This window comes from Equus caballus, chromosome 12 (genome assembly GCF_041296265.1).
Source record: "Equus caballus isolate H_3958 breed thoroughbred chromosome 12, TB-T2T, whole genome shotgun sequence".
Lineage (NCBI taxonomy): Eukaryota > Metazoa > Chordata > Mammalia > Perissodactyla > Equidae > Equus > Equus caballus.
The window spans coordinates 34520575-34534505 of record NC_091695.1 but is presented as its reverse complement, the minus strand read 5'-3'; the positions used below and the strand labels follow the sequence as shown (position 1 = coordinate 34534505).

The following is a 13931-nucleotide window of genomic DNA, read 5'->3' as shown; positions in this document are numbered from 1 at the left end:
AGTTGCCTTCTCCGATGACTGATCTGACCCCCGCTATGTGGTGCCTTCTGACCTGTCGTCTTAAGCCATTTCTCGCTAAATGTGTATTTCCCATGGGTTTCATCATATATTTCCAATATCCTAATGAAATTTAGTGGACAAATAGGATGGATTTCACAGAGAAAATATTTTTACACACCACCTTTATTAGAACACCTGTGTTTTGTAAATCCAGTCTGTTTTAGGGGGTGGAAGACTGGAGGTTGACCCCTTTGGAACTTTGTCCTTGGCGGATGAGAGTTACAAAGCTTAGAGTCACACTGAACTTGTTAGTCCCGGTGTGTTGGCGTTGGGACCAGGGTGTCAGAGCCTTTCCTTCGGGAGCTGAGTGAGGTGTCATGGCAGGTGAAGGAGGAAAGCGGCACCTAGGAAAGTGGAGGGTACGTGGGTTCCAGGGGCCTCTGGGCTGTCTTGGTGCCGTTTTACTTGCTCATAACAGGTGCCTCTGTGGTGCTTTCAGGTGGACCGAGTGGGTGCACACTTACACTCTCGTGATGGGTCTGCAGCACTGACTTAGGAGATGAGTAATGACAAGCTTAATGGGCTTCTTGGCTTAGTCAGTCCTTCTGAAAGATTGATTAGCCAAACATTTGGGTTTCCTTTTTTTTTTTTAAATATTTTATTTTTTTCTTTTTCTCCCCAAAGCTCCCCGGTACATAGTTGTGTATTCTTTGTTGTGGGTTCTTCTAGTTGTGGCATGTGGGACGCTGCCTCAGCGTGGTCTGATGAGCAGTGCCATGTCCATGCCCAGGATTCGAACTAACGAAACACTGGGCCGCCTGCAGTGGAGCGTGCGAACTTAACCACTCGGCCACGGGGCCAGGCCCTGGGTTTCCTTTTTAACATCTAATTCGCGCTATGCAGGGCTATAATGCTCCTTCTCTGTTGGGTTAGAGAATCATTAAGTTTTTTGTCCTCTGAATCTTATAAATTACGAAGTTCGTTTAGGTCAAATTTTATTACCACAGCTTAGAAGGATTGGTCAAATTATATTTTACTGGGATTTTCATGTATTTATCTTTTCAGTAGTTTTGTTTGTTTGGTTTTGTAGCTGTGTTTGTTTTCATGTAATTTGGGGCACTTACACTGAAGTGTGTGTCAGATACCGTGTATTTGATAAGGTGGTTTTTGAGAGAATGGTCTCAGGGGCCCTCGCAGGGAAGGGACAGGAGTGTGTGCAGTCCAGTGTGGAGCGGCGGAGGCCATCGCACCGGCGGAGGAGCCGGTCGCTCAGTGGTTTGTTTCCAGCCACTGCTCAGTGTTGTAGCCTGGAAATGCCTCGCCGGGTGGAGAAGGCGGGGACGTCAGCGGTCCCTGAGCCCAGCGTTTCAGAAACGCAGGAACCACTGAGTGAACACTTTCAGGACCCTTCCGATTCCTGGCGTTTGTCTCATGTTTCGTGGTTAATAGTGTGACCAGAGAGGCATGTGCTTAACTAAATGCATTTGTCTTCCTGGCACTTTATGTCGGCACGTAATGCTGTACTTATAAAAGATTTAGCTGTAGCATACATCAGAGAATTTCCCCAAGCGTAAGTGTGCACCTCAGTGACTTTTTCACTAAGTGAACACACTCTCGTAACTACCGCCTACATTAAGGAGTGAAACATGGCCAAGCTTCCCAGAAGCCCCCTCGTCCCCACTCCCAGGAACTGTCTCCCAAAGCCGGCAGTGGTCTTGGCTTTCCACCATTGATGACTTTCCCGTGTGCTTGGCTGTCTAAGTGAAATAAAGTTATACGTACATTTGGTTTCTTGGTTCTTTCATTCAGTAGTATCTTTGTGGGATCCACTCACGTTGTCTCGTAGCTTTGTTCTTTCTTGTGTGCTGCCCAGGAAGCCAGTCTCTGAATTTACCGTCATTTATTCTTTCTGCCATTCTTGGGTATTCTGGATGTTCCTAGTTCAGACGAACGCCGCCCTGCGTATTCGTGCTTGTTTCTTTGGTGCAGGTGTGTATGCGTTTCTGTTGGTGTTCACAGGAGTGGCACTGCAGAGGGCCAGGGTCTGCGTCTGTCCAGCCTGGGTAGACACTGCCCAAAGTGGCGGTGCTGCCGCCAGCCGTGTGTGAGCCGTCCGCCGTTCCCCAGCGCTTGGTGTCGTCAGCTCGTTCGTTGCGGCTGTCCGGTGGGCACCGAGTGGAGGAGGCTCAGTGTGCTGTGGGCTGGCCGCTGCCCGGTGGCCGGGGACGCGCAGAAGCAGACTCTTTGTGTGTGTCTGTTGGCGGTTTCGAGATCCTCTCTTGTGACTGCTTGTCCTTTGCCCGTTTTTCGATTGGGTTTTCTGTGTTGTTTCTTACTGAGTTGAAGGAGTTCTTTTCATATGTTCTGAGTACAAGTTATATATTCTGAGTACATGTGTGTGTGGCAGGTTTTTTTACATTCTTGTGTATGTTTTCCCCTTCGCTCTCGGTGGTGTCTTGATAAGCAGAAGTTTTAATTGTAATCTAGCCCGATGGATCAGTCTTTTCAGTAATATTGAATGCTCTTTGTGTTCATTGGAAGATAGTATCACAAAGATCATGAAGATATTATCCTGTAAAAGCTTTATGATTTTATCTTTCACATTTAGACCTGTAATCCATCTGAAAGTGATTTTTGTTTATGGTGTGAGATAACGGCCAAGGTTCCTTTTTTTTCCTTAAGTGTATGCTATACAGTTGACCGAGAATAATTTATTAAACAGACTCTCCTCTCCCCAGTGCACTACAGTGTCGTCTGTGTCATCAGGCAAGTGACCGTAAATATACGGGCCTGGATCTAGACTCCGCTCTGCCCCGTTGGTCTTTCTGTCGTCTTTGCACAAGCAGCACACTGTGTAAATTGCTGTAGATTTAGCCTGTCCTGGCATCTGGTAATTTGAGTCCCCCAGCCTCGTTCTTGTGCAAGGCTAGCTGGGCTAATCTTTACCCTTTACATCCTCGGTTAAAATGTAGGGTCTGCGTGGCCGCCTCTCCCCGGAAAACGTGCTCTGATTTTCACTGAGATTGCGTTTCATCTGTAGACTAGCGTGGGGAGAAATGACAGCTTCTTAATATGGGTCTTACAGGGGCCCACCCGGTGTGCGGCGGTTAAGTTTGCGCTCTGCTTTGGCGGCCCAGGGTTTGCAGGTTTGGATCCCGGCTGTGGACCTGCGCACCACTTATCAAGCCGTGCTGTGGCAGGCGTCCCACGTATAAAGTGGAGGAAGATGGGCATGGACGTTAGCTCAGGGCCAGTCTTCCTCAGCCAAAAGAGGAGGATTGGCAGCAGATGTTAGCTCAGGGCTAGTCTTCCTCGGAGGGAAAAAACATGGGTTTTAAAATCCATGAACACAATATAGCCTTCTATTTATTTAGCTCTTCTTTAATTTGTCTTAATAGTATACAGTTTTCTGTATATATATCGTCTACATGTTTAATTACATTTATTCATAGATATTTCACATTTCTTTATTATAAATTATATTATGTAATTGTTTATTACTGTTATATAGTGATAGAATTGATTTCTGCGTATTCACTTGCTAAATCCATTTATTTCTAATAGTAATTCTTCTTGTATTTTGTAGGTGTTCACAAGTATGTCTGCAAGAGACAGTTTCTTTTCTTTTTTGTTTCCAAGTGCTGTACTCGTTTTTCTTTTTCTTGCCTCGCTGGCCTGGCTGGGACCTCCAGCACAGTGCTGAGTAGAAGTGGTGAGGGTAGGGATCCTCGTCTCCCTCCCAGTGTCAGAGGGAAGGCTTTCGGTATCTCACTGTTATATCTGATGTTGGCTGTAGCTTTTCCATAAATATTTTTATCGAAATATCCAAATTCTCCTCTATTAGTTTGCTAAGTGTTTTTTTAAATCATGAATTAAATTATTAAATTTTCTTAAGTGCATTTTCTGCATCTTTTGAGACAGTCCAGTTTTTTCCCTTTTATGTGGTGATTTACCTTTTAGTTTGCAATTCTAGAAGAATCCCAACCTGACCTTGATGTATTCTGCTTTCCCCGGATTTTGTTTGTTAATATTTTAAGATTGTTGCGTCTGTGTTTGTGAGAGCTTGGTCTGTAACTTTGCTGTCTTGTGTTGTCCTTGTTAGGTTTGGCTCATGCTCGTCTCCTAACACAAGGTGGAAAGCGTTCCTTGTTGATTCCCAGAAGAGCCCCTGTGAGACTGGTGTTTTCTTCCTTGCAGTTTTGGAAGAATTGACCAGCAAAACCAGCTGGTGTAAGGTTTTCTTTGTGAGAAGGCTTTTAGTTTCAGATTCAGTTATTCACGTGGAAATAGGATTTTTCTGATTTTATATTTCTTCTTGTGTCTGTTTGGGTAAGATGCTCTTTTTTCCTAGGAATTTGTTCAGGCCACCCAAACTTTCCGATTATTAAGTGTAATATGGTTCATAATATCCTTATTTTGTGCAAGATCTCTTGTAATATCCCCTTTTAAAAATTTTTGATATTGGTAATTTGTCCTTTTCTCTTTTTCTTCATCGGTCTTGCTAGTCTTATGAATTGTAGTAGCCCTTTCAAAGGACAGCTTTTGGCTTTATTGATTTTTTTCTGTTTAGTATTTGTTCTCTATTTTGTTAATTTATGCTTTTTTCCTTCCATTTGCTTTGTGTTCTGTTTGCTGTTCTTTTTTCTAGTTTCTTGAGATAGATGCTTAACTGATTTTGGCTCTTTCGTCTTTTCCAGTCTATGTATGTGAGGCTCCAGCTGGCCCTGTAAGTGCACCTTTGGCTGCATCCCGCAAGTTTTGAAAGCCAGATTTTCGTTCTCTCTTGTGTGAAAACATGTTCTGATGTTCATCGTGGTATCTTTTTTTACTCATAAAGTTTTTAAAGAATTATGTCACTTGACTTCCCAACGTTTGTGGGGATTCTCTGGTTAGCTTTTTGTTGGTTTCTACCTTCCTTGCATGAAGATCCCTGTCTTGGTCTTTTGGGGCTGCTATAATCAGATGCATAGACTAACTGGTTTATGAACAACAGAAGTTTATTTCGCATCGTTCTGGAGGCTGTGAAGTCCCGGATCAAGGCACCGGCAGATTCCGTGGCTGGTGAGGGGCCGCTTCCTGGTTCGTAGACGGCCAGCCTCTCACTGTCCTCACATGGCGGAGGGGGCGAGGGAGCTCTCTCAACTCCAGACTAATCACCTCGCAGAGTCCCCGCCTCCTGATACCATCACCTTGGGGCTGACGAATTTTAGGGGGACGTAAACTGTCAGTCTGTTGTAATCTCTACGTACACCCTGCATTATTTCAACGTTTTGAAATGAGTCGAGCTTTCCTAATGGCCCAGCGTACATTCATTTTTGTTAAACGTTCCTTGGGCCCTTGAAAATGTTATTTATCGGTGAGAATGCAGTGTTGTATGTATACCAGTTAGATCAAGTTTGCTAATCATATAATTTAGATTCTAGTAGCCACATTACATAAAGTAAAAAGAAATAGGTGAAATTAATTTTGATAATGTATTTTATTTAACCTAAATATCCAAAATATTATAATTTCAATGTGTAATCAACATGAAAAGACTACTGAAATATTTTGCCTTCTTTTTGTTGTGATAAGTCTTTAAAATCTGGTGTGCATTCTTGCAACACGTCTCAATTTGAAGTAGGCACATTTCAGGTACTTAATAGCTGCATGTGACTGTTTACTGGGCAGCCCAGTTCTACACTCTTACTTTGTTTTTTTTGAGGAAGATTAGCCCTGAGCTAACATCTACCGTCAGTCCTCCTCTTTTTGCTGAAGAAGGCTGGCCCTGAGCTAACACCTGTGCCCGTCTCCCTCTACTTTATACGTGGGGCGCCTGCCACAGCATGGCTTGATGAGCAGTGTGTAGGTCTGCAGCCAGGATCTGAACCGCCGAACCCCAGGCCACCGAAGTGGGACGTGGGAACTTGACTGCTGCGCCACTGGGCCGACCCCTACACCCGTACTTTTTTTGGGTCTGTTTTTTCTATCAGTTACTGAGAGATGTGTCTTAAAGCCTCCCACTGTGATGTTGGCTTTGGTTGTTTCTCCTTTTCTATTTCTATCAATTTTTCTGTCTTTTGAGATCGTGTTGTGAGGTGCATTCAGATTTAGCGTTTTTATCTTCTTGGTGGATTGCACTTTATCATTGTGAAATGCTCCTCGTTAGTCAGGCTTCTTGCTGTCGAGGCTGCTTTATTTGATAGTGATCTTTGCCACATCGGTGTTCTCTTAGGTAGCGTTGGCCTGGGGATGTTTTGCTTTCACCTGTCTGTGATCTTGTATTTTTAAGCGTGCCTCTGTGGAGAGTATACAGCTAGTTTGATTTTAATCAATTTGACCATTTTTATCTTTTAATTAGAGCGTTTGCTCCATTTAAATATAATTGCTGGTATTTTGGTTTGTAGGTACCATGTTACTATCTGTTCTCTGTTTGTTCCACCTGTGCTGTGCTGTGTTTCTCTCTGGCCTTCTGTTAGACGTATCGTGGTGTTTGGTTCGGTACTTCTCTCTTAGGTTGTTGGCTGTGTACATTCCTAGATACAGGGTGCATTTTACATTTGAGCCTTATTTACTGCTTTTACTACCTCCTGACACTGCTGTTTCCTTTGACACTTGAACTGCACTGAACTCCCTCCCGCCTCTTGTGTCATTATCATACTTTTGAATTTTAGATACATTTTTGGCATTATCCTCGTTTTGTACAGTTAGTGCTTATGAAGGTTGATTCTCGTAGTGACCCTTTCTGTTGCTCTTCACTCCTCGTTTTTTCGTATTTCTGTCAGAGACTACTTTTCCCTGAAGAACTGCTTTCATAATCCTTTTAGTTCACGCCTGTGGGCAATGAGTTGTCTCATTCTTGTTTCCTGAAAAGTCTATATTTTGTCTTCACTTTTGAAGTGAAAAGTCTATATTTTGTCTTGACTTTCTATTGGGTATAGGATTCCAGGTTGGTGGTTATTTTCTTTCGGCATTTTATAGATGCCAATCCATTGTCGTCTGGCTTCCTTCCCTTTCCTTGAAAAGTCAGCTCTCAGTGTTCCTGTTGTCCCACTGAAGGTGGTGCCTTTTTTCGTCTGGCTCCTTTTGACACTTTGTTCTTGCCTTAGGCACACTCCGAAGGACTGCTGAAAACCAAAGTGTGGTTTTCTTTGTTGAGTCAATGGCTTGATTCCTTCATCAATTTCAGACAAGTTTTGACCATTGTCTGTAGATGTTTCTTACTCCTTGTTCTGTCTTTCCTCACTTTGGGAGTCCCCATTTATATGGACATTAGACCTTTTACCGTGTCCTACATGTCTTTTGGGCTCCTTCTGTATTTTCCAGACTTTTTTCTTGTGACTTCTATCTGGCTGTTTTTTACTGACCTGTCTTCTGGTTCACTGATCCTCTCTTCAGTTGTGTTCAACCTGAGCTTAAACCCATAGATTGGGTTCTTAATTTCACTTACCCTATTTTTCAGTTCTAGAATCTGTTTTGATTCTTTGGTGAAAATTTTCATTTTGTCAAGTCTATTTTTGACCAGTTGAAGTCTGCATCTGATAACTACACTGTATGGGTCACCCCAGGGTCTGTTTCTATTTCTGTTTTCCTTTTTTCTCTTGGTCCTGTTTGTTGTTATTTTTCTAAGTGAACCTTGGGCGTTATGGATGAAAACCTGTGGAGACTCTAGGTGATGCTGTCTTCCCTCAGCGCTTCCTCTGACACACACCCAGAGGACAGACACTCTCCGTTCAGCCAGCTTCTGAGCGACTCTAGGCTGGATTCGGTCTTTGTAAGCCTCAGTCCTTATAAGCTGCCTTCATCTGCCCTCTCACCCAGTGTGTAGCCCCCGGGTCTCCATCTGAAAGCCTGAAGTGTTTCCCGGGGCCCCTCCTCCTTGGCAGGTCCTGAAGCCCAATTTTTGTCACCTGAAGACAATGAGATTCCTGAAGGCTCAGCCTGTCAGGCAGTTTTTGCACAGTGCTGGGCTCATTTTCTCTGCCTCCCTTTTCTCAGAGATCTTGGCGCCTTAAGTCCCGTCTGATTTGTCAGGCCTGTATTTGAATTTCTGTCTTCCCAGCCCCATGGAACTCTCCAGAGCTCTGTTAGCCAGTACTTTCTGCTTGGCTTTCTGCTGTTTTCTTCCCAGCTTATTGGTGCATTTCCCCAAATCCCTGAGGAACACCTGATCGTCCCATGCCCTGAGGGAGAGAGTGGCTCTCGGAATGTTAGACTGGCCTCAGTGGGCTGCCCTTTTGTTTGGAATCTTTGCCCCTCCAGTTGGCTGCCTCAGTATCTCCTTGATGCCTTCAAACAGTCTTAAAAGTGTATCCAGCTTTTCTAGTTGTTGGTGAGTGGATCTCCTGCAGGCTGTTCGTGTATGTAGCTGGACGTGGGCAAACAAATCGGTGTTCCCTCTCCATCTGAAGCAAGATGTCAGAGTCCTAGTAAGTATAGTGATCGTTATTGTTATGAGAGCAACCTAAACCCACTAGTCCTTGCTTAGTACCCCCTGTTCTTTTTCTACTCAGCATCCCGTTTGCCCTGGCCCAGCCACGTACACAGGGAAAGACGGAGCAGGTGGCCCACCCCACCAGGACACACAGGCAGCACCTCCGCTCCTGGCTCCTCTCTCAGCTGCTGCGCGGACGCTCCATCCTGGCACTGCTCCCTCCTCTTCCCCTTGCCCTGAGCCAGCCCAGGGCAGGCTTTGTGATGACAGGCTGGCAGTGGCAGAGGAGAAGGCTTAAGAGTTGGAAGGGGTTAAGTGACATTCTGTGAATTGATCACATGTGAGTCTTCACTTTGAGTGTTTAAACAAATTACTGCTTTTAAGCTTCCCTCCGGTTTCATTTTAAAGTTGAAAATGCAGATTTTGTTCTTGAAATCTAGTGCAGTGATTTTACAGTGTTTTTGAAAGCACCGAATGAGATTTTAATAAGACGTCTCACTCAGAGAGCTCCAGTATGTAAGACTGAGAAAAGAGAATCTATTTGGGTTGAATTGTGGGTGGGACCCCAGTTGTGGGTCCCCCAGAGTCCACCAATGCCTGAGACGGGGCGTGTCTGTAGGACTCAGAACGCCCTCGGGAGTAAGGTCTTAAAGCCACGACCTCGTGACGCCTGAGTCGACCTGTGTCGGGTGTGTTGGTTGTCAGAGCACAGGTCGAGGCTAAACTGGTAGCGGTATGAGGTGTGCTGGGGGCTGGAAAGGAAGAAGGTGCAGGTGCAGCCCGGTCGGCAGGAGGAGAAAGGACGAAAGATGATGCGGGGGACAGCTCGGGTGGTTGGGGTGACAGAGGAAGGTGCAGACACTGGGCAGTGTCTGGGGTGTTCTGGTTGTCACAGCTAGGGGCAGGGGTGCTCCTACACATTCTGCAGTGCGGCCCCCACAACGAGGAGTTACTACTATTCAGGAAGCAGGTGCCAAGTGGAGAGGCTCTGGTGGAGGAACCCAGGCTTCTCCCGGGGACTGCTCTAATCTCCAGTGGGGTGCGGCGCGCCCCTGTCGTTTCATCCTGAGTGCTCTTAGCAAGGCTTCCTCAAGCCCTTGCTGGGCTTAAGCTGGTGAGTAAATGAGGGAGAATTGACCTCGTAGTCCGCATGAGGTGAGACTAGCTCAGTGACTGCTGACTGAGGGTCCATTCTAGACGTCCCCTTCAGTTTAGATAGTGCCCCTCTGGTGGCCGTTACTGACTGCTGCTCTTGTAGGAGGAGGTGGCAGACCCCCCAGAAAATCAGGCTTATTTCTGTTGTGTTTGGTTTATGAAACAGTTAAATATATCCCTTCAAAGTAGTAGTGGAGTATTTGCATCTTCTCTCTTTTCTACACACTCAACTTGCCATCTCTTTGAAAGCAGCCCTGCCTTCTTTTCTCTTTTGAGGAAGATTAGCCCTGAGCTAACTACTGCCAGTCCTCCTGTTTTTGCTGAGGAAGACTGGCCCTGAGCTAACATCCATGCCCATCTTCCTCTACTTTATATGTGGGATGCCTACCACAGCATGGCATGCCAAGCGGTGCCATGTCCGCACCCGGGTTCCGAACTGGCGAACCCTGGGCCGCAGAGAAGCGGAACGTGCAAACCTAAGTGCCGTGCCACGGGGCTGGCCCCGCCTTCTTTTTTTCTTTTTGTGAATCCTCTTCTTTTTGCTGAGGAAGACTGGCCCTGAGCTAACATCCGTGCCCATAATTCCTCTGCTTTATGTGTGGGATGCCTGCCGCAGCCTGGCCTGACAAGTGGTGTGCAGGCCCGCCCTCGGGGTCCGAACCAGCAAACCCCACGCCGCCCAAGTGAAGAGTGTGAACTTAACCACTGTGCCACCGGGCCGGCCCCCAGCTCTGCCTTCTTGTCTTCCTGTTTCTGTCCCTTTAATCGTCTGCAGGAGCCAGCGCCACCCCCAGCCCCTCTGTGACTATATCTGGTTCCGGGTTCCAGGTTCCGTGCTCCTGGGAGACAGTGGTGGAGGCACACAGGATCGCAGTCCTCAGAGAGCTGACAGAGCGGATCCTTTCTCACGATCAGTACAGGTTGTGAGCGCACCCTGACAGGAGGAAGTAGTTAAGAGGAAAGACACGACCCGGTGTGTGGGCAGGCCGCCTGTGTGCACACCGTGGTCCAGCAAAGGCCTTTCGGAGGGCTCACGTTTGAGCCAAGATCTGAAGCTGAGCGGAGCCAGCCTGAGCGCTTTCCCGGTGCTGGGCCTGCTGGGGCCAAGGCCAGGGGCAAGGAACAACTTGGCCGCGTCAGGCCATGAAGCTGTTGCGGAGGTTCCTGGACCGGAGGCGGAGGGAAAAGACGAACAAGGTGAGGGGGACCAGGGAGTTGGGAGTCAGGTGGAGCCTTCCCCAGCAGAGCTGGGATTTTTGTTTTGTTTTTAAGGACTTCTGAGGGCCCGAGGGTATTGTGGCTTCTCAGGGAGGGGTTGAGGTGATTTGGGTGGGTTTTTATGACGCTGGTGCTGTGTGGAGAATGGGTTGAGCTGGAGGCAAGAACGGATGGGGAGTAGGAACCGTTGGTCCAAGAAGGCACTCCTGATGCCTGGGTTGAGCTGTGAAGTTAGTGCTTTGGGCCAGCATTAAAGTCCCCTTCACATCGCCCACCCCACAGAGCGCAGAGCAGTGTGCATGTGTTTGATGTTGCAGAGATAGAGAATGTTTCAGTGGCGGGTGTGTAACGGCTGTGTGTGTACGCCTGTCACATGCACAGCACTGTGTTCAGATACTTTCCGAGTGCCTGTTACGGGGCAGGCACTGTTCTAGGTGCCGAAGAGTCAGGATGTAGTAAGGGGCGCATAACCCAGGCATGTTTCAGTTGTGCAAGGAGAGCTGGAGGACGGAAGGGCTGTGTGGGTTCAGCTGGAGCAGGTGAAATGTGTGGACGGTGCGGTGGCTGCAGCCGTGGCTGTTTTGTCCTGGGTGTCTGTGCAGGCGGACTTGGGGAGGCCGTGATCCCTGTACTTTCAGCCACGCCCTCTGCTCTGTCTCGCAGAGACCTGCCTCAGCGCCACGCTCTCTACCTCCGTTTGGGCGGTCTTTGGGTTCCTTCAGTTCAACATCGGCCACAACCATCCTTTGCCCTCGTCTGTCCCTCCTCCTGTGAGCAGTGTGGCCTCCCCCCAGCCAGGGGCTCAGAAACCGGGGAGCCCGCTTCGCCTCTTCCTCAGCCTGCAGTCTGCAGGTCCTGAGGCGTGTGCCTGTCCTGTCGGAGCCCGCCTCTGAGGTGCACTGGCGAGAGCTGGACCGTTTTTTCCATCAGGGTGATTCGAGGAGCGGTTGGCTCCCGTGGCCTCTCCCGCCCCGGCCCCCTGTGGTCTGGCACCCGCCGCGCTGAGCTGTGGGCAGTTCCTCACATGCAGATGTGTTGTTTTCTGGAAACTTCTTTGTAAATATGCTGTTCTCAGAGAAGGCGGTCTTTTTTACTCACCCTGTGTTCTGCTTGCTGATTCTTCGTGCTAACGACTGCTAAGTAATTTGATAACTAACTCTTTTGGAGAACCAGTTTTGCCCTGTGAATAAAGATCTTCAAAAGTGCTCGTATTCTGCCCGAGCAGTTTTACTTCTGCTCCAGAAATGGTTGCTTTCTGGAGGGGACTTTCGGCATAAGGATGTTCACCATAACAACTTAGCGTGTTTACATCCTTTATTCCTGAGCAAGTTAGAAGAGTAATAGATGCCAGCATCTATTTATTTTTAGAAACCATTTAAAGCATAAATAATGTGTAATTCCCACTTCATGGGTTTACCATCTCTCGCTTTTGCCTCCCAGCCTCACCTCCTTCCCCCTGGTTTTGGCATCACCTCGGGAGGGACATGATTTCCTGTGGGCCCGTTCTTGTGGTTGGAGGTGGGGCAGCGGGCCCTGGCTGTGACTGCAGACCATGCTGGACTCTCCCGGAGCTTCCTCGGGCGTCTGCGGAGGGCCACAGACAGGGAGCCCATTCCCAGCGACCTTCCTGGTCAGCTGGGGCCTTCTAGTAGTCGGAGTGCCCATTGGTGTTCCTGCCCGAACCGGGTCCTGTACTGGAGGTTGCGAAGTGGTGATTTTTCTGACTCAATCCTCCTTCATTTGTTAGCTGCTCCTCTTCAGTAAGGAGCATCCCTTTCTGTTCTCTTTCTCTCTCTCAGTTGCTGTGGCCCCTTGCATTTGTATTTATTCAGTGTATCGCAGTCAGTTATCATCATTATTCCTTTGGATACTCAGATTGTCCCCTCAGCTGGGCTCCTGTGTCCTTTCTCCAGGGCCCTGTTAGTCTTTGAATGCTCCGTTGTTTCCTGACACAGAATTTGCCGCAGACCCACTTTGTGTTTCTCCTGCCTCAGATCTGCAGTCGTTCCTCTGAGGAGCCCTGGTTCCTTTTGGTGGGGAAATGCTGTTTAGAAATCAGTATCTGGGGGCTCGGTGTGCTCACTGTCACAGAGGTTCACATCTAGGTTCTTTTCGGGACAGAGCTGGAGAAAAATCTTGACAAAAAGAAAAACCTGGATTTCATATTGGTATTTCCTTTACAAATTAAACCTAGTTTTTTCCCCTTAATTTCTTTCTTTCTTTTTTTCTTTTTTCTGCTTGATCTCCCCCAACCCCCCGATACATAGTTGTATATCTCAGTTGCAGGTCCTTCTAGTTGTGGCACGTGGGATGCCGCCTCAGCGTGGCCTGACGAGCAGTGCCATGTCTGCTCCCAGGATCCGAACCCGCGAAACCCTGGGCCCCCGAAGCGGAGCGCATGAACTTAACCACTCGACCCCGGGGCCGGCCCTTATTTTATATTTCTTGTCTTACACTGACAGTTTTGATTTCTAATGATATTAGCCTTAATTTTTTTATCCTATGATACACATAAAATAGTTTAAACCTTTTAATATCGTATTATAATCATCCTGTTGAGTGAAGTTTTAGAGTTTCTTTGTAGTTCTTTTGGATGTTAGAATAAACCTATCTTAAGAATACATAGCTAGAATAATGGGTTTTAAAGCAATGTGAGGTAACATAACCACACAACACTTGATAAACAGTTGGAGTGCCCGTTGGTGTTCCTGCCCAAATCGGGCCTTCTGTTGGAAGTTGCAAAGTTCATTTGTTTCTCCTTCTTCTTAAGTTTAGGGTTTACATTGTTCTTCTGGAGTTAATTTTTCTTCAAATACATAAAGCTTTTACGTGATTCAAAAACGAGAAGTATAGAAAAAGGCATAGTCGGAAGTCTTGCTCCTCCCGTCCCTGTCCCACTCACGCCTTCTAGGTGGGGGACCACGGTCCGGTTTGCCTGAGGGTAGGCCTGGGTTTTGCCTCTTATCCTCAGGCAATTAGCAGTCGAGCCCCTTTCACTCTCAGAAATGAAGCATAGGGAAAGCCTTGTCGGCGCTTGCTAATGCTCATGAGAGAGCAGACAAAATGTTTCCACTTGGTAGGTTTTTCCCTATGGCTGGAAGGAAGCTCTTGGCCGAGTTCTGCTGACTTGGATCGCGGTTCGCTG

At 47.3% G+C, this 13931-nt stretch overlaps 1 protein-coding gene across 14 annotated transcripts in view; it reads left to right on the top strand.

Annotated features, from left to right (window-relative positions):
* The window catches only part of LOC138916697 (liprin-alpha-1-like), a 109062-nt gene that overhangs the window by 12793 nt on the left and 82338 nt on the right, over positions 1–13931 (top strand). For 10 of the 14 annotated variants that reach the window (XR_011424018.1, XR_011424021.1, XR_011424020.1 and 7 more), the window contains exon 1: positions 10397–10765. The exons of 3 other annotated variants lie outside the window; for them this stretch is intronic. Coding sequence is in view for 7 of the 11 variants with exons in the window: in XM_070229891.1 (XP_070085992.1) it covers positions 10712–10765 (54 nt within the window). In the remaining 4 variants the exon portion in view is untranslated. Of the gene's footprint in view, positions 1–10396; positions 10766–13931 lie in introns of those variants that run through there. One more of the 14 variants, XM_070229895.1, reaches the window with a different exon arrangement.